This window comes from Ambystoma mexicanum, chromosome 7q (genome assembly GCF_040938575.1).
Source record: "Ambystoma mexicanum isolate Mex_15411 chromosome 7q, UKY_AmexF1_1, whole genome shotgun sequence".
Classification (NCBI taxonomy): Eukaryota; Metazoa; Chordata; class Amphibia; order Caudata; family Ambystomatidae; genus Ambystoma; species Ambystoma mexicanum.
In genome coordinates, this window is record NC_090941.1 from 943,355,902 (window position 1) to 943,375,149 (window position 19,248).

A 19,248-nucleotide genomic window follows, 5' to 3' on the forward strand; every position below is an offset into this window, starting at 1 on the left:
TGCTTTCCGTTTACAGCTGCTCTAATGCCTCCTCATATCCCCCCAATTCTCTCCTAATGTCGCGCAGTACAACAAATTCAGTAGACATTGTAATTCCCCTGATATATACCTTAAATTTTTGCCAGAGAGTGCCATGTGTGGTCAAAGAACCTTCATTAATATCAAAATAGCTACCTATATGTTGCGTTATGTTAACCTGGAATACCGGGTCCTGTAGTGAGGTGGACTTAAAGCGCCATTGCGCCCTCAATCATATTCCAGGGAATGTCCAGCAAGAGCAATATCAGGGAATGATCCAACAAGGTTCTAAGCAGCATCCGGCACTCGGTCACCCAATTCAATAACTTGTGTGATATTAACCATAAATCAATGCATGAATGCATATCATGCACCAATGAATAGAAAGTGTATGCTTGCTGAGTGTTGTTAAGTTTTCGGCACACTCTGAACCCCAAATCCTCAATGTGCGTGTGTATAATTGTGAAGCACTTGTTAACAACCTTAGCGTTGTTGAGGTGCGATCTAAATTTATGTCCAATATAGAATTAAAGCCGCCCCCACAAATAACTGATGCATATTTTTTAAATAGAGTATCATAAAATTCAGGGTCGTCCACATTAGGTCCATAAACATTTATCAAAAGTACCTCCAAATTCCCCAACTTCCCATGAACAACCACGAACCTTCCACAATCATCCATTATAGTTTCAAAGCGAATTAATGTTAAGGACAGGTGCACCAAAATCACACATCCGTGCCCTGGTGGAATAAGACGTATAGTAGCGTAGGTCCCCCCACCCGGGGGCCACCTTACTTGCTTGATAATCTAACAGGTGGGTCTCTTAAAAGAACAAAATCTTAATCCCTAGCCTGTTAACGTATGAAATTACCTTACGCACCTTCATTGGATTCCCAAACCCTAGCACATTTCAGCCCAATAGTTTCCTGTTACCTAGGTCACTCCCAGCCATGGTACCCTAAGTGCATCAAACTGCCCTTCTCTGTCCAGCAATCCACCATGACCAGCCCATGTTGTACTCTATTTACTGTGTGCGTGTTTGCAACATTTGCAACCCAACTCGCCCTACAACCCCAGTCCTCCTTCCTCATACTACCCCAAACTTTGACTATGCATGTTCCAAACCTTCTCCCCTCCTCCCCCGCAACCCTAGCCTCCCTAACCAAAATATGCATTTGCATTGGGGACGGCTGTTACCGCTGCAAGTGGAGCTTCCCGCTACAACAATATGTTCCCTTGACCTATGAAAGAAAAAAAAAAAGCATTACCATCAGCCCATCCTTATTGCATCATTATGGGTAAGAGATTCTACCATGGCCCCTCATCACTTCACCCCAGGATCTTGCTCCACTGGGAGCATAATATTGGCCTCCACAAATGATGTGGGAATGTAAAGAAGTAGGTCTTATTATTAAATTGCAGGCGCAACCAGACGTGATAGAGTATTGCGTAAGGTATTCCACGCTCCCTAAGGAGCTTTTTATCACTGACAAATGTATGTCTTTCCTGATGCACTGCCAAATTATAGTCTGGAAAAAGGCGGACCACACTGGATCCAATCCTCAGCTACTGCTTCTCGCATGCAAACCTCAACGCTAGGTCTCTGTCCCTGTAGTTCATTAGGCGAGCGATTATCGGCCTGGGATACCCACCCCAGACTTGGCCTCGCCATAATGCTCTGTGTGCACGTTCCACTATGAACAGCGGGGACCACCCAGCATTGCCCAGCAGCCCCGTCAGCAACTCCACCACTGCAGTCTCCATAGCGCCCCTCAGGGCACCCTCAGGCACACCTATAATGCTGACGTTATTCCGCCTCGACCTCGCCTCCAAATCCTTGCACTTGGTCTTGATGTTGCCCATATCCTTAACAAGGGACGTCATGGTCCCCTGCAATGCTGTAATAGCATCCTCTGCGGTGCTGATCCGTGTTTCTGTCTCTGTTATGCGCTGCGCTGCCTTTTCGAGCTGAGCGCGTATGGTTGTAACATTGATGGTGATACCCTACAATTTATCATTAATTGAGGAAAATCCTTGCTGCATTATAGTCATGACCCCTTGGAGATCAATAGGTGTTGAGGATAGAGCTCCCTCCGCTTGCACCTGATTGCTTGTGCGTTCACCTGCCGTTTCCACGGCCTTCGTGGTGGGCTTCACAAATGTATCCATGGAGCCACTTTTTTTTTGCCCAGCCCCCTTAGGCATGGTGTATCCCCATGCAGCTGTCACTCCCAATCCATGGTATGTTAGGATACTGGTTCCACACAGCAGCGCAATATCTATCACTCCCTTATCCTTGCTTGGGTAGCTGAGTATCAATCAGCTAGTTAGCTGCACAACCAGTCCTCAGCATCACCGCCACACCCCACACCAAGCGTGTCCAAAGTGTGCAACCCGGCGGCCCCACCAAGAGTTGCTCACCAACCCACAAACCCAGCTCACCTCAATCTGCTACGGGCCTCGACTCTCTGCAAATTCCATAGGATCAGGCAGCAGCGGGAGGACAGCCTTCCGGGGCTGGTCAGCCGCTCGCAGTCTTGTCTCCGCCTCCTCCTCACTCGTCCTATATACAGCTTTCGGCCCGGGACCACTGACGCAGGTATCCGCTTCGCTGTTTCGTGAACCAGGCGGAGCCTCCAGCTGCACGCAGGCCTCGTCCCACCCAGCTAATGTTACCGAGTTCGCCGCAGCATGCCGCCTAATATCTCAGCTCCAGTGGCCGCTGTACTGCCTATGACATATGTCAAGCGAGCCCTCACCCAACAATGTACTGCCTGTCAGGTTCCATTCAAGGATGCCTCATTATCAGTTAAAAATCTCACAGGGAATCTTCACTCGGAACGGAGCTCATGCGAAAGCCGCCATCGTGGCAATCGTGCAACAGCGCCCCCCCATCAACACACTTTTTAAACCCTTACTTAAGGGTGGACATTTTCAAAATAACAGTCAAGAATCAACAAAACTCGCACAGTATCCAAAGCGAAGCGAACGAAAAAAAAACGAACTGAAGTAACGGGCGCAGTGCATGCTGTATATATATATATATATATATATAGAATACATTACTCACCCCAATCGTATTTCTGATGCTTGTATCTGCTTAGATTCACATGCTATGCATAGGCCGACATCTAGTGGTAGCCGCGGAGTATTACATTATTTGTTTTCGAAACTCGAAAAGGGAGGTCAGCAGGGTGTGTCAGTAATACTATCCCTAGTGTGACGTCCACTGTACCTATGGTCCTACACGTGTGGAGGTCCCTCAGAATGTTTTATTTCTGACATGAGTCGCATGAAGTGTAGCGTGAGTGCAGATGTAATATAGTAGATAAGCGATAAAGCCAGAAAAAACATCTATGCACCTTCTACTCAAAGAGGGGAAGAAGGGTGGATGCATCTGAATCTAAGCAGATGCATGCATCAGAAATACGATCAGGGTGAGTAATGTATCCCTTATGAGGCTTGTGAATCTGCTTACATCACAAGCTATGCATATACTACCGAGCAGTATCTGGAGAAGGAGGTTGGTTGTGAGAAGGTACAGCAGTAAATAGATGTTTTAGCACTGGTTGTCCCACCTGTGAATCTGCTTTAGAATGTGTGTCAATGCAGTAATGCTGAGTAAATGTAAGTATGGAACTCCATGTAGTTGATTTGCAAATGACGTCTAGAGGGACGTTTGCAATAAATACCAAAGTAGCCCCTGTACCTCTGGTACAGTGCGCTCTTGGGGTGAAAGGCAGGGTTATCTTTGATAGGGAATAGCAGAGCTGTATACATTTCACTATCCATCTGGATATGGCGTTCTTTGAAATGTGTTCACACTCCCTGCCAGGTGCTATGGAGACAAACAGTTGATCTGCTTTTTTTAGCGATTTTGTTTACACATCCAGCTGAGTTGGATGGATTTTGAAAAGAAAGCAGGTCGTTCAATGGATTGGTTAACATGGGATTTGGATATGAATTTAGGTGAAAACCTAGGGTTTGATCGAACTACCACTTTGTCCTTGTGGATAACAAAGAAAGGGTCTTGCACTGACAATGCTTGTAGCTCACTAACCCGTCTTATAGAGGTGATGGCTACTAGGAAAGCTGTCTTGTATGTTAGGTGTTTGAGGCTGGATTTGTGCACGGGCTCGAATGGTGGACCCATGAGTTTTGAGAGTAAAAGAAAGATTCCAACCTGGAGGCGAGTTTACTCCTGCCATGAAAGCCTTAACAACAGGGACTTTCCACCAGGACACCTTGTTTTGTGAAGTGGTGTACACGGACAGAGCCATTAGGTGAACCTTGATGGGGTTAAATACTAGGTCAGCGTCTAGTAAGTGGAGCATGTAGTGAAGAATGTGTGATGGGTTACATTCAATAGGGTTCTACAAGAAATGTTCACTACTGCAAATCTGCGCACTGCCCAATAAAATCTGATACAGTTGCAACGTCAAATAGATTGTGCGATAGTTTATTCAAATAGTCAGCCGACAAATGTTTCGACCCTTTGGTCGTTCTCAAAGCTGAGTGAATATGACAATAATTACACACACATGAAAGTAACATTTACAAATTGCGAAGACAAAATTATGTGCATTTACAACCCCAATTGAGTTACAGCAATGGTATCCCATTCCAAACAGTAAAGCAAAATCATGTAGGTAATGTTAAGTTTGTCACATACCAGGATTGCGCCACTGAGAAGGGCATAGGGAGAAATACACAAGAGAAATGCATCTTAAATTGTGTTGCATGGAAAGTGTTACAATTCCAAATTGAATGTACATGTGACCCATTCGGGTTACTGATGGAAATCCATTGCTATTATAGTTGTGGTATGACATGCTAACATGTTGCCATGCGGCCATAATGTGAAAATGTGAAGATGGCACCCTAACAACCTGTGACAGCTATGTAGTGGCTGAAGATGTGCTCATGCACATGTGGTTAATATTACCCATATTGAGTGTGCAGTAAAGCATCCTGTGCCAATAAATGTATTAAAATCCCAAGAGTGAGTCATACAGATTAATGTCATATGTGGTTTCCAACATTACCTCTATAGTGCTGATTGATGTGTCTGTCAATAAAGACACACAAGAAATAATTATTTAGTGAGTAAACACTAATTGCCATTAATGTGTAAATTGGCTAATTGCTGATAACTTACTTTATACTATAGTATTATGCTTTTCAAGTTTGTTCTGGTGATTTCCCATATCTAATGATTAAGGTGAATGTCCTAGTCATGGATAAGTGTCCCCTTATAAAATAATGTAGTAAAATAGTGGTTAATTCCATGTACACGTGTGCTGACGAGTATCTAAAATGTTATTACATGTGAATACACGCGGTCATTACTGGCTGTTACGCCCGCCATGTCTCTTTAAGAGACTAGGACCGTGTCACATGGGCGGAGTCACGTGACGCGGTGATGTAAGCGGGGGGAGTGGGAGAGTTTTCACTTTCATTTGTGTATTGAATAAAGGAAGACGTATACTACTCCACGGCGTGTCTGCTCTTATTCCAGCTGGCCCCCTCCAGGCCTAACAACTGGCGACGAGGTGTTTCCCAGACCGCCGCCTCCTCCTCCTCCTCCTTTATCCTTAGGCAATGATCCTGCTCGGAAGAGCACCACCGGCACCTCCTGCCCGTGTATGCGCGCGCCTGATCCCAGGCCCGCCTCCTCCTCCTGCTTCGCATAAACCGATCCCGGTGCACGCACAAGGACCAGCGCATGTGATCCCACACCCGCCCTACTCCTCCTCTACACAGCGACCTGATCCCAGGTCCGCTCTCCTCCTCAAAACACTCACGGCCACGTGGAGGATAACACGTGCGCCATTGACGACTCGCCATCGCAGAGGCCATTCTCCCTCTTCATGCACATGTGCACATCACGTGTACTACAGCGGCAGCCGCAGAACGCCTGATCCCAGGCCCTTCTGCAAGCACCAGCACGTCTGATCCCAGTCCCATCCACCCACATCAGCAGCAGCTCGCCTGATCCCAGGCCCTCCTGCAGGCACCAGTACGCCTGATCCCAGGCCCATCCACCCACATCAGCGAAGCCAACCCCTCCAGGGCCCACCTGAAGTGCCCCAGGCATCGACTGCACGGCAATCCGCCAGCGGTCGCATCGGAAGCTCGACAGTCTCCGGAATAAGGTGAGTGGCACCCGCGCCGACGCCCAGCCTGTGCTCAATCCACGGCCTACACTGCCACACCCATCACCAACAACATGAGCTCACCCCAAGGTCAGCAAGCTCCAGCTCCCCCATCCCCTACAGGGAGCACTGCAACCACGGCGTGGCACATGCCCCCCCCCCCTTCTCCATGATGCCGCAGGCGGACAAAGGCCCGAGGTGGGTTGAGTGGTTGGAGGACTTAAATACCTTCATAGATGCTGCAGGAGAAGAAAAATCACCATGGCTGCGCAGCATGTTTCTGAACCTAGCAGGAAACAATATCAAAGTCCTGCTGAAAACCATCCCCACGGCTGAACAAGCTGACTTCACAGCAATGATCGTGGCACTGAACAGATGGCTAGTAATTGAGCCCAATAGAGACTATGAAAGGTACATATATAACCAGTGCACACAAAGGAAAGACGAAACCGTGGACAGGTTCATCACCTCCTACGAATAAAAGGAGCGAACTGCCAGTTCAATGCCTTCTCACTAGATGAGGCTATACGACAGTGATCGAAAGATGTGTATCCCAAACCCTGAAGAAACAACTTCTCAAGAAGCCCATCACCATTGAAGAAGTCAGCCAAATGGCAAGAATTTTAGAAAGGCTTGAAAAACAAGTGACACAGATAACAGGCACCACCTCCAGCAAACAGGACAAGAACGAAATGATAGCAGCGATACAGGCCAATACTGCCAGAACAATACAAAAGAGGTCCCAATTCCAATTACACAATGACACCAAGAACCCAACGCCAATGTTACCGCTGTGGGATGGCTTTTCCCCAAGCAGGGACCTGCCCCGCGCTGTCCCAGAGATGTGGCAACTGCGTCAGAGAAGGACACTTTCAATCGGTTTGTAGGGAAGGCAGACCATTCCCGACGCAAAGACCACATGTTGCCCCCCAGTTCAAAATAGCCAACAGAAGCCCACAAGCACAAGCCTACCAACCAAGACCATATCAACAAAGCCCGAGAAGATACATCAGAGTGGTTGAAGACGTCTACCCTCCAGGGGAAGCACAAGGAATTGAAGGATACGAGCAAGTATCTCACATAAGAGACGAATATGACGGGCCCCCAGAGCCTCTCGCGCACTACGAAGTGGACCCACAAGGTCTTGAATATGAAGCAGATCAATACGGCCACTATCCGCATGACGAATATGTCAACCTTATCATGGACGAAGGACAAGCACGTGAAGCACCCAAGATACCAGTGTTAGGAGGAAAACAATTCTGCTTCCTAGTTGACTCAGGAGCCACTGTTAACATTATGGCTGAAAAAGAGTTCCACCAGATCCCCACAAAACCAGCCCTGACATCATCCGACTCAAAGATATATCAATGGTGCGCTGCCACCCCCCTGCAAACAATTGGCTCATTTGGCCGTCGCCTCTTCCATGGCAACCACTCCACCATGACACACATCCATGTCGTTCGTAGCCCGACCAAGGGAAGGTGCCTCCTCAGTTACAGAATTGCCTCCAGTCTAGGGCTCATAGACATACATGAACAAGAAGGCGACAAAATCCTCTCGGCAGAACCAACACCAGAGATGAAAGAGTACGTGTCTAACGTCCGGTCTGGCCACACGGATGCAGAGACGATGTCAAAAGACACCATCATGAAAGAATTCCCCCTCATCTGCAAAGGCTTAGGAAAACTAAAAGGACCCCCAGTAAAACTTCACATTGATCCCACAGTCCGACCTGTCCCGCAACAACCACAAAGAGTTGGTTTCGATCTTCAGGCTGCAGTGTCAGCTGAACTCTGTCAACTCCTGGAAGATGGAATAATCGAGCCTGCGACGGGCCCGACCCCGTGGCTCTCTCCTTTGGTAATCGTGGCGAAAGACGGAGGACGTCTCAGACTGTGTGGAAATGCGAGTTGCCAACACCGCAATTCAGCGTGAACGACACCCAGGTACCCGAATCGAGGACATGATTGTCCAAATAAATAAGTCCACCCTTTTCTCAAAACTGGACCTGAATCAAGGGTACCACCAGATGGTGCTCCATCCACACTTGAGAGGCATTACCACCTTCGCAACGCACGATGGATTATTGCGATACAAGCGCCTACATTTTGGCATATCATCAGCTGCAGAAATATTTCATGAAGCCATCAGACAGATCATTACACCAATTCGAGGAGCACTGAACTACAGTGAGGACATTCTCGTGTACGGAAAGTCAAAAGATGAACATGATGTTGCCCTCCGTGCCACATGCAAAGCCATCCAAGAGGCTGGCCTCACTTGGAATGTTGATAAATGGCAGTTCAGCAAAACCAAGTTAACATTTTTTGGACATATATTCTCTGCTGACGGAATGACCCCAGACCCTGACAAGGTTGCAACGATATTCCACCTGCAGGAACCGAGGCAAATAGCAGATGTATGATCATTCCTGTGCATTGCGGGATACTGCGCAAGATATATACCGCATTACGCCACGATCACTAAACCACTCAAAGCTCCTCCAGAAGGACATACTCTTCGCTTGGACTGCAGAATGCGAAGAAGCATTCGACACCATCAAACAATCCCTAGCGGAAGTCAGAAAACTAGCCTACTTCGATCCAGATTGGCACACCGAAATCGTGGTAGGTCTGGGTGCCATTCTTGCTCAGACAAACAGTGTTGACAACCACCTGAGTCACGTAGTGGCCTATGCCAGCAGGGCTCTGGCGCCCCGCCCCCCGAGTCTGCATTCTCTCAACCAGAGAAAGAGAGTCTAGCGGCAGTTTGGGCTTGTGAACATTTTCACAACTTCATAATAGGAAAGAAATTCACGCTGATCACGGACCATCAAGCCCTACTCTCACTGTTCGGGAATCCGCAAACTAAAATGCCCCCCAGAATCGAGCATTGGGGCATTCGCTTACAGGAATACGATTATCAGATCATACATCGTCCGGGGGGTGAACATAACCCAGCTGACTACCTGTCTCGACATCCAACAGGAAGACCTACGCCAAGACAAGGTGACAGAGTACATAAGCTATGTCACCACGAATGCTCTTCCTCCAGCAATTTCACTAGAAACCATCGCACTAGCCTCAGCAGCTTATCCGTCCATGGCCCTGGCGATCGACCTCACAGGACACAACAAGTGGAAGGACTACAAGAGGTCACTGCTAACACATCCAGATGCAAATCGAGATGAACTAGACAGACTGGCAAAGATTCATACGGAACTTGCCGTCAAAGATAAAGCCATCCTTCTCAGAGGATGCAGGATAGTAATTCCAGCGGCCCTGCGGTCAGACATAATAAAGACCGCTCATGAGGGACACCGAGGAGCGGACAACACCAAACGACAACTCTGCTGCCACGTGTGGCTCCCGTTCCTCGACGCTTTAGTGGACCGATGGGTAAGGAACTGCATGGCGTGCCAATGCACGGCCAGAGCTGAGGCGCCGATACCCCTTCAGCCAACCCAGATACCGAACACCTGTGGGAAAGAGTGGCAGTAGACTTTTATGGACCCCTAGAATCAGGAGAATACCTACTCTTGTTCATTGATGAACACTCAAGATTCCCGATCGTAAAGAAATCGTCACCTACAGCCTTTGCTCAAATCACAGCCGTCTTCGATGAAGTCGTGAGTGAATGGGGCATACCCAACGTCATTAAGTAAGACAACGGCCCACCATTCTGCGGCCATGATTTTGCAACCTTTGCCAAACACTTAGGGTTCAAACATCAGAAAATAACACCTAGATGGCCGAGAGATTTATGTCATCAATCAAAAAGACATTGCAAAGAGCCAGACTAGAAAACGTTGACCCTCACCAGGCCTTATGCAGGATGCTTCGAGACTACCGGAACACACCTCATGAGGCCAACAATAGGACCCCGGCCGAACTCATGTTCACACACGAATCATACGACACCCTACCAACAAACCAGAAACAGATCCAGAAATCCTAGAGAGGGAAGCAAGTTGGAAAGAGCGAACCCGCATCCAGACAGATGAAAGAAGAGGAGCACGTCCAAAAAACTTTCAAGTGAGAGATGAAGTGCTAGTACAACAGACAACAGTCAAGAAGACTGACCCAAGGTTTGCCCCACAGCCACTCCAAGTCACTGCAGTCAAAGGAACTATGGTGACTGCTGAAAACGAAGAACGAGAGATAACTCGGAACTGCTCCCAGTTCAAACTCATGGCAACTCAGGGAAATGAGAGACTGGAACCCCCAGATCCTGAGCCCATGGTACTGGACCCGCGAGATACACTGTGGACACCTCCAAGATTCTCGCCTCGCCCAGGAACAAAGAGGACAGAGAGACCAGAAGAGGATCCAGGAGACGCCACTAGCAGTCGGCCCCAACGAGCCGTGAAGAAGCCAGCTCGGCTGGTTGAAGAATGTTGAGAGGGTTGTAAGGACATTTGTCCGAGGGTGATGTTACACCCGCCGTGTCCCTTTAAGAGACTAGGACCGTGTCACTTGGGCGGAGTCACGTGACGCGGTAACATAAGCTTTTGTGTATTGAATAAAGGAAGACCTATACTACTCCACGGCGTGTCTGCTCTTATTCCAGCCAGCCCTCTCCGGGCCTAACACTGGCCACCATTAGTATTGCTCCGCATATACTCCTTACGAGTTACAACATGAAACCATCCCTAATATGCCCAAGTAAAATTACACATTTCCTGTAGGATCATTCTCGGCCGCCGCGGCTCAGCTTGCACGCCGGCGCCATTGATGCCAGTGTTTATATAAACAAACCATCCTACGTGAGTGAGATACGGAGCGTTCGGTCATCGTAGATGATGCACTGTGTGTGTTTGTTGGGTAATCCCAGTTCCGTATGAATGTAATACGTTACTAAGTGTTATGCATATAATGTGTGACAGTTTGCACACATTCAAACGGTTCTAAAAATCCCCGGGCTTCTGTCATTATGTTAACCATAGTGGCATTTAACGCTCCATGACTTCAAAATTGCCATTGTAAAATGACAGCCTATATATTTTCAAAAAAGGAAAAAAATTGCCCTAGGACAGGGCAAAATTCGATGGATTACACTCCCAAGAGCAGCTGAGAAACGAAATCCAGTCTCAGCAAGGAAAAGGCATGACAGCAAATCCAGGCAGCACAAATGTTTCTTTATTAATAAAAAGGTGCAGCAAAAAGGGAAAGCCTGGTTACAAAACAACGCGTTTCGCGGTACACTGACCGCTTGTATATATATATATATATGAGAAGGAATGCCATACTGAGAGCCCTTCCAGCTGCAGGACTGTCAGCTTGGTACTGCGTCTCCACATCACTGCTCTCTTGCACTCATCCAGCTCCTTCCCACTAACCCCCCACCCCCTTCCCTTTTCAGAGCTGCCACAGTGCCAGGGGACCACTCCGGTGGTGATAGTGCGCTGTACAAATGTCCTTTAACATTAACATCATGTTAATTTTTATGCTCTATGTGAGCGACTCCCACCATAATAACGAGGGAATCTGAAAATGAAAAATGCTCAAAATGCTATAAGAGATTATTCACATCAGGCTAGAGGTTGGGATGGGGGAAAAAAAGAACATGTGAAGTGGGGGAGTTGGAGGTTAGCTCGGGAGCCCGTTTGGGTTAGAAAGTTTTCGTTTTATCGCTGTAATCCCAAGGATATCCTGCAGGAATCTTGCAAGATTATTGCAGTAACATTGCAAGATGTGCTCGGAAAAGAAAATGTGCCACACATCCAGAAGAGTGAAAGGGTGTAAAGTGAGAGGGTCAGGGAGGAAAAACACAACCGAGGGGAATGGGAGGGGACAAAAAACGAGGAGATGGACGCAAGGGGGGTGCCAGTGAGGACAGGAAAGACTTTTTTTTCATTTTCAAGTGTAACGCAGGAATCAGCAAATGTTAGGTTATCAGCATACTTGGGAATGATTACTGGGAAATGATTGCTGGAATAAGAAGGGGGGAGAACAAAATGTCTTTTAAACTTGACATTGATCACCTTTATTAGGCATGGCTCAATGGATCTTTGTGAATCATTTTTGCAACACGTGCAATGGACACAGCCATGGCCCCGCAACATAATTGACACAGCCATCGCCAGTAGACCTTGAGGCTATTGGCTATGCCTAGTGGGCCAGTAAATGGCCAAAGTTCAGTGGACCCCAACTTTGCTAGGGGGTTATGGGCCATGGCCTGTGGCCTTTCTTCTTAAAAAATCATTGGTGCAGCATGTACAGTGGCAACGGTCGAAGGCCATGGCAAGTAGGTCCCAAAGAAACTACAGTATAACAAAAGCCTTGACATTCAGTGAAAAAACCTTTCGTTAAGAGTGATGACCATCTTAACTCGGAACCCATCCTTGCAAACCCCATGAGGACTTCCATGATATCACAGAAGGGATTCACAATGGCCTATAACATGTCATCATGATTACATCAAGGGGGAGTGCAGAGTTAAGATGTATCAATTGGAATGCTGTACCCTTGCGCAAGTTTAATAAACGTTACAAAAAAAAAGATGGGCCTCACTTACACACCAGCTGAATTTCAAGGGTTTTGTTGTGGTAACTCATCACCTTAACTGTCTCTTGACTATAGTAGTTTTACTATATACATATTCATATGTAACACCTTGCGTGATGTGCACATTCCTTTATTTAAAAGAATTACTTGTTATACTGCATTTCTGTTGCGCAAATCACCTCTGGAGAACTGAGAATTGCCTGCTCGACCACAGCCACCCTAGGTGGGCTACGAGCACTTGAGTTACGGTATGCCAGCTTAGATGAAAGTGGTGACCTTAGGCTTTGAACATAGGCCTCAGGAGACCTCTCTTGACACTGCAATATAAAGTTTGCTGAACTCAATTGGATCATATTAAAAGACACAAGAAACTAAAATAGGTCTGTTTCGGTTATGATTACCAGAATAGAGACGAGAGTACAGATCAGAGTTGCAAATGGAGTCACAGATGGCAAAACGGTGTGCTGAAATTCCTGAACTAAACCTCCAGTCATTGAAGCTTTTGGAATCTTCCCAGGATCAATCCACCTTAGTTTTAGACCTGCATTGGAATGAAACATTACAGTAAACTTGGATAAGAGTAGCATCAGTAGAACTTCTGCAAGGGAAGAAATTACAGCTGGCGACTGACAGCGTTTTGTTTCACTCTATCGAACCACAAGCAGCGGAGTAACAACAAGCATAAGAGTCAATGTTTTTCTTTATATCTTTTGCATGACAGATTCTTCAAAACTTGTACATTGAAAGTGCAAAAACATCATATATAAATGTAATCTTTAAAAGTGGGCTATGAAAATTGCACCTCCTTATATTTCTAAACAAGCATAATGAGTCTTCATAAATTGACCAAAGAAAATATAGTAAAAATGTATGCTACTTTCAACTGTGAAATCAGTTTTTCGTTTCTGGATCATCCAATCGTGGTGACAGTTATTGAGCAATACCCCATAGTGGTTCTGAAATAATATACATACATTTATGAGAAAAGATTGTGTGATCACCAAAATTTGTGTAGTCAGATTTAATGGGACATGTTTTCTTCTGTGACTGCCTTGGATTTCTTTTATTTATTGTTAATTAAGATTATAGCTCCAAGAGCTTTAACATAATACATACACGGGCAATTCATAGCACAAACGTTATGCATATCACATAAAATTCTTACATTATTAGATAGTTAAGTAAAGAGCAATCAGTCCATCAGTCATTCTGATATACTTACTCAAAATTCTTAAAAACATATTAAACTAGACTACATTCCAGGAAAACATTTTGTGGAGTAACCTTTATCAAGTAACATTCATAGGATAAAATTCATAAAATTAGTTTCATAGTAGAAATTCTCAGATTCCCAAGGACAGTACTAATACTAGTTTCAAGCGACATAACTTATATATCATGGGACTTTTTCTACACAGAAGGTGGGGAATAGAGCAGAGTCTCCAACTCAGCATGTTCACAGCAAATCGCATTAAAGTGCTCAGTGCAGGAGTCGAACACAACATTTGTAATTTTTTTTTCAAATTTTTTTATGATTAGTTGATATCGTTTTTTGGTATAGGTCCCACCTTACCATATTTTAGTAACTCCTTCCAAATGCTAAAAAGTGCAAGGTGCATAGATTTATTGCCTGAGTTCAAACAATAGCACCAAAATGACTGACTTAATATTGTTAGGATCAGAGACATAAGCCCTCAACCTGCTTACATATAGTAGGCCATGTTCTCTGCACTCCTTTAGGACATGCTGGGCGGTCTCTACTCCCACAAGAATGGCAAGACCTTGCCTCATTTGGAATATCCTGCTCCGGACCGAGAAACGACAATACCGGACATAACAACAAGTAACCTTGTGCAGAAATTTTTCATGAAGCCATCAGACAGATCATTAGACCAATTTGAGGAGCACTGAACTACAGTGATGACATTCTCGTTTACGGAAAGTCTAAAGATGAACTATGTACCAGTTGTTCCATTAGGTTATGGTAAGTAGTTAAAGTGGCCAAGTGTGTATAATTTTGAGACCAGTCCCATTGCTCAATTTTAAAGGTAGCTTTCTCGGTCAATACTTGCAGGATTCCCTCTATCGTAGGCTTCCAGCCCGCATTGTTAAGGTCTCCAAGTGCCAAGTACGCTAATGTTTCAGGTTTGGTAGAAAGGGGTAATTTACCCAGCAGTTTCAAAAGGTGGCTATGGGTACCCTCCAGGACTTTAGAAATAATATACAGTGCTTTTTACTAACCACAGAGGGGAGTGAGGTAACACCCAAATCAATCCGTAGGATTTGAAATGCGACACTGAGCCCAAACCCCAGCATTTTTAGCCAAAATCTTAATATTTTAAGCCATGTTAGGTCTGTCATGGTGAGTGCCTCCAGGCCATAGAGAAATGAGGTACTAAAACATTGTTTATAGAGGGTCAGAATGCCTTTATGGCTAAATCAAGATGCAGATTGTACGCATCTGGCTATCATATTTAATTTAGAGATAGCCTTGCACTTTCTTACCTCCCTCAGCTCTACATAGTCGGACTTTGTAGTAAATTCCACTCCCAAGTACTTATAGCAAGGCACTCGCTCAATGACTTTACCGCCTATGGACAAGGTGGGAATCAGCACAGGTTGTGAGTAGTGCATTAGATTGGTCTTATCAACGTTCAACCGGAGATCATGTTCTAAGGCATATGTAAGCAGTACACCCATGGCACATTTTAGCCCCGAGATGGTGAGGTCAAAGATAATAAGGTCATCAGTGTATGTGTAACGCTCACCTGATTCCCGTAGAGGCGCCGGTCTTGACTGGGCATATACCGTATCTTCAAAGGTGATGTGTAACACACGGCTGGCTCTTTGGGCTGGACCTCTGTGCACTGTATGTCTGGCTCGAAGGGTAAGATGTCTTAGGTAAGTGAACGCCGTGCTCTCCATCTGCCTCGAGGCAGGGTGCTGTAACCAGTTTCTTCACTGGATAAGGGGAGCCGGCCTCTTGACTTCAGAGGACTGCTGTCCGTCGTTTACTGCACGAACGGTAAGTTTCGAGTAATTCTAATGTCTTTAAAATCTTTAGTAATGATGTCTCTTGTTTTGCAGGGTTCCGGCGATGGCGGATGGCGGGCTGAAGTGAGTTGAAGATGGAGCCCGTGTGATGAATAGAAGCGCCTGGAAGCACGTAAGTAAGCGCTTGTTGCCTGCTTCACGATGCGCTCTAACTGTTTTTTTATTTTGCAGGTACAAGTTCGGGGCGGCTGCAGGGTGCCGGAATACCCACTGGGTTAGATGTGGAAAGGAGTAATGGCACGTGAGTATTAAAGTTCCCCAATGTCTTTAAACGCACCTTGTTTTGTCTTTCAGATGCGGGATGCAGCGCCGAAGGCCTCCGGAGCGTGCGAAGAGTTGGTAAGCTTTTGTCTTTCAGATGCCGGAATGCAGTGTGAAGACCTCCGGAGCGCACGAAGAGTAGGTAAGCCTTTGTCTTTCAGATGCCGGAATGCATTGTGAAGACCTCCGGAGCGCACGAAGAGTAGGTAAGCCTTTGTCTTTCAGATGCCGGAATGCAGCGCGAGGCGTTGGTGACAGCCGATGGACCAGGTAAGTGAAGAGCTGTCACTGAAGACCGTAATGCTAACCTGTTCTTTCTTGTCTTTATAGGTGTTGCTGAAGACTGGATTCAGAATGGTAAGCCTTTTTCCTTAGGCCCAGGATCAGATGCAGAAGACACGATGAGCGTTCTGCTGCTGAGGATGCAGAATAACGCAAAGCAAGATTCATCCATCGGGTGTGGTTTAAATAGCCTCCTGTAGTGCTTAGGTGTCTCCTTCCACAGCCACGCCTAGGTAAGAAAAGAGTTCCTGCATTCCAGAAGAGTTCCAGTGTTCTGAATCTAGGGAGTGGCTCCTGCCCCACCCAACAGGAAAAGTAGTTCCAAACAGAAGAGGATCAGAGACTCAACTGGCAGGCAAGTAAGCAGCATGGTCTGCTGCAGGTAAGTCCACCCAAGCATTATGAGCCCGGCGCTTCCAGCGCTGGGACTGGGCATATTTATGAGCCTGGTGCCACTGGCGCCAGGACTGGGTCCAAAAGGTCCCAATTGGGACTGGTTGGCACTCGGAACCTGGGTTATGGATCTGCTTCCAAGGGAGTTGGGAAAACCCTGACCTTTTGGAAGCAGAGATCATGACAGTACCCCCCTCAAGGCCCCTCCCAAACGGGCTTCTCCGGGGGTTTTGGCTTGTCAGGAAACGTTCGGTGAAATCTTTTGATTAGGCGAGGAGCGTGGACATATTCAGCAGGTTCCCAGGATCTCTCTTGGGGGCCGTAGCCTTTCCAGTCAATTAGGTAGAATAGTTTAGATTTGGAGATCTTGGAGTCCAGAATGCTTTTGACTTCAAACTCGAGTTCTCCATCAACTAGGATAGGTTTTGGAGATTTGGTTAGTCGGGTTTGTGGTTGCACGGGTTTTAATAGAGAGACGTGGAAGACCGGATGTATCTTCATGTGCGGGGGCAAGTCCAACTTGACCGCTACTGGGTTTACTATGGTAGTGATGGAATAGGGACCAAGGTATCTTGGGTTGAATGTGCGTGGCCCTTTTAGAGGTAGATATTTGGTGGATAACCAGACTTGATCCCCTACTTGATATTGAGGGGCTTCCTTCCGATGTTGATCTGCTCCTTTCTTGTATTGTTCTTTAGCCCTGTGAAGGTGAGAAACAGCTTCCTTAAAGGCTTGGGTGATTGTAGAATGCAGGTAGTCTACTGCTGGTGTTTCAAGATCTTGGAGGGGATCCAACTCCGAGGTTCGAGGGTGACTGCCGTACAAAAGAAAAAACGGGGTTTTCCCAGTTCCCGAATGGACAGAGTTATTGTAGGCATATTCGGCTATCCAAAGGATGTCTTTCCAAGTTTTTTCAGTTTGTTGCAGCATGCAGCGTAAATACTGTTCCAGAGTTTGATTGGTCCTCTCGGTTTGTCCGTCGGTCTGAGGGTGGTGACTGGTCGACAGTCTCACATCAATTTGAGCCGACCGACAGCAACTTCGCCAAAAATGAGAAATAAATTGACTACCTCGATCCGAAATTAGAACCGAAGGAAAACCGTGCAGTCGGACGATGTTTTCGAGAAAATCTCGAGCCAGAGTTGCTGCTGTTGGCAAGCCTTTGAGCGGAATGAAATGCGCCATCTTGGAGAATAAGTCCACGATTACTAGAATCGTATTGTATCCGGAGCATGGAGGTAGATCGGTGATGAAGTCCATAGAAAGCGTATGCCAAGGGCGAGGTGGGATGTCAATAGGGCGTAAGAGGCCTGCTGGTCTTTCCTTTTGACTCTTGTTTTGGGCGCATACTCCACAGGACATTATAAAGTCTCCGATATCTTTTTTCCAAGACGGCCACCAGAAGTAGCGCTTGATCTTTTCTGAGGTCTTGGCCATACCGGGATGTCCTTCCATTAAAGAATCGTGATAACAAGAGATTACTTTTTTCTGTAAATCTGTGCTGGGTAGGTATAATCGTTCTTGGAAATACAATAAGTTGTCCTTTACTGCAAAGTCCTTTCCCTGCAGATGCCAATTCTGTATGTCTGCTGGAGTTACAAGTTGCCTGGCTTTATCCTTAACTTCCTCTATGGATTCTGTGGCGATTACACCCAGAATTCTTTGTTCGGGAATGATTGGTACAGGTTTAGGGTTGATCAAGTGTTCTTCCACTCCCATCCGAGAAAGGGCATCAGCTTTACCGTTTTTTGTACCAGGTCGATAGGTAATTATGAAGTCAAACTCGGCAAAGAATAATGCCCAACGGAGTTGTCTAGAGGATTGGGCTTTTGCAGTTTTCAAATATTGCAGGTTTCGGTGATCCGTAATCACAGTAACAGTGTGTCAGGCCCCCAGCAGATAATGCCGCCAAGCCTTAAAGGCAGACTTGATAGCCAGAAGTTCCTTGTCAGTAATCGTGTAATTGATTTCAGGAGGCGAGAATTTGCGGGACCAAAATGCCACGGGATGCAACTGATTGGTTACCGGGTCCTTTTGTGATAGAACTGCCCCCATGGCAAGGCTTGAAGCATCAGTTTCCACGATGTAGGGGAGTTCGGGGCGAGGGTGTTTTAAGATTGGTGCAGAGATAAATTTAGTCTTCAAATCCTGGAAAGCTTGTTCCGCCTCGGTAGACCATTCAAAACGTTTGTTTTTCTTTAACAAGGCAGTGATGGGCTGGACTATTCGAGAGAATTCGGGGATAAAGCTGCGGTAAAAGTTAGCAAAGCCTAACATGCTTTGCACACCTTTTACGGAGGATGGAGATGGCCATTTGAGAACTGCATCGACCTTCTTTGAATCCATACGCACTCCGCCAGGTGATAATATGAATCCCAAGAATTCAACTTCAGTCACGTTGAAAACACATTTTTCCAACTTAGCGAAAAGTTTGTGTTGACGCAATCTTTCGAGGACCATTTTCACGTGTTTCCGATGTTCAGATTCCGATGAAGAATAAACGAGGATGTCGTCAATGTAAACAACAACACACACATCTATGAGCTCTCTGAGGACATCGTTCATAAAATATTGA

The 19,248-nt window shown here is 46.3% G+C and overlaps 1 protein-coding gene across 4 annotated transcripts in view; it reads right to left on the bottom strand.

Moving 5' to 3' along the window:
* The window catches only part of ALG8 (ALG8 alpha-1,3-glucosyltransferase), a 496,629-nt gene that overhangs the window by 81,155 nt on the left and 396,226 nt on the right, over nucleotides 1-19,248 (bottom strand). For all 4 annotated transcript variants that reach the window (XM_069639932.1, XM_069639934.1, XM_069639935.1 and 1 more), the window contains one exon: nucleotides 13,085-13,224. In XM_069639932.1, the coding sequence (XP_069496033.1) occupies nucleotides 13,085-13,224 (140 nt within the window). The remainder of the gene's footprint in view (nucleotides 1-13,084; nucleotides 13,225-19,248) is intronic.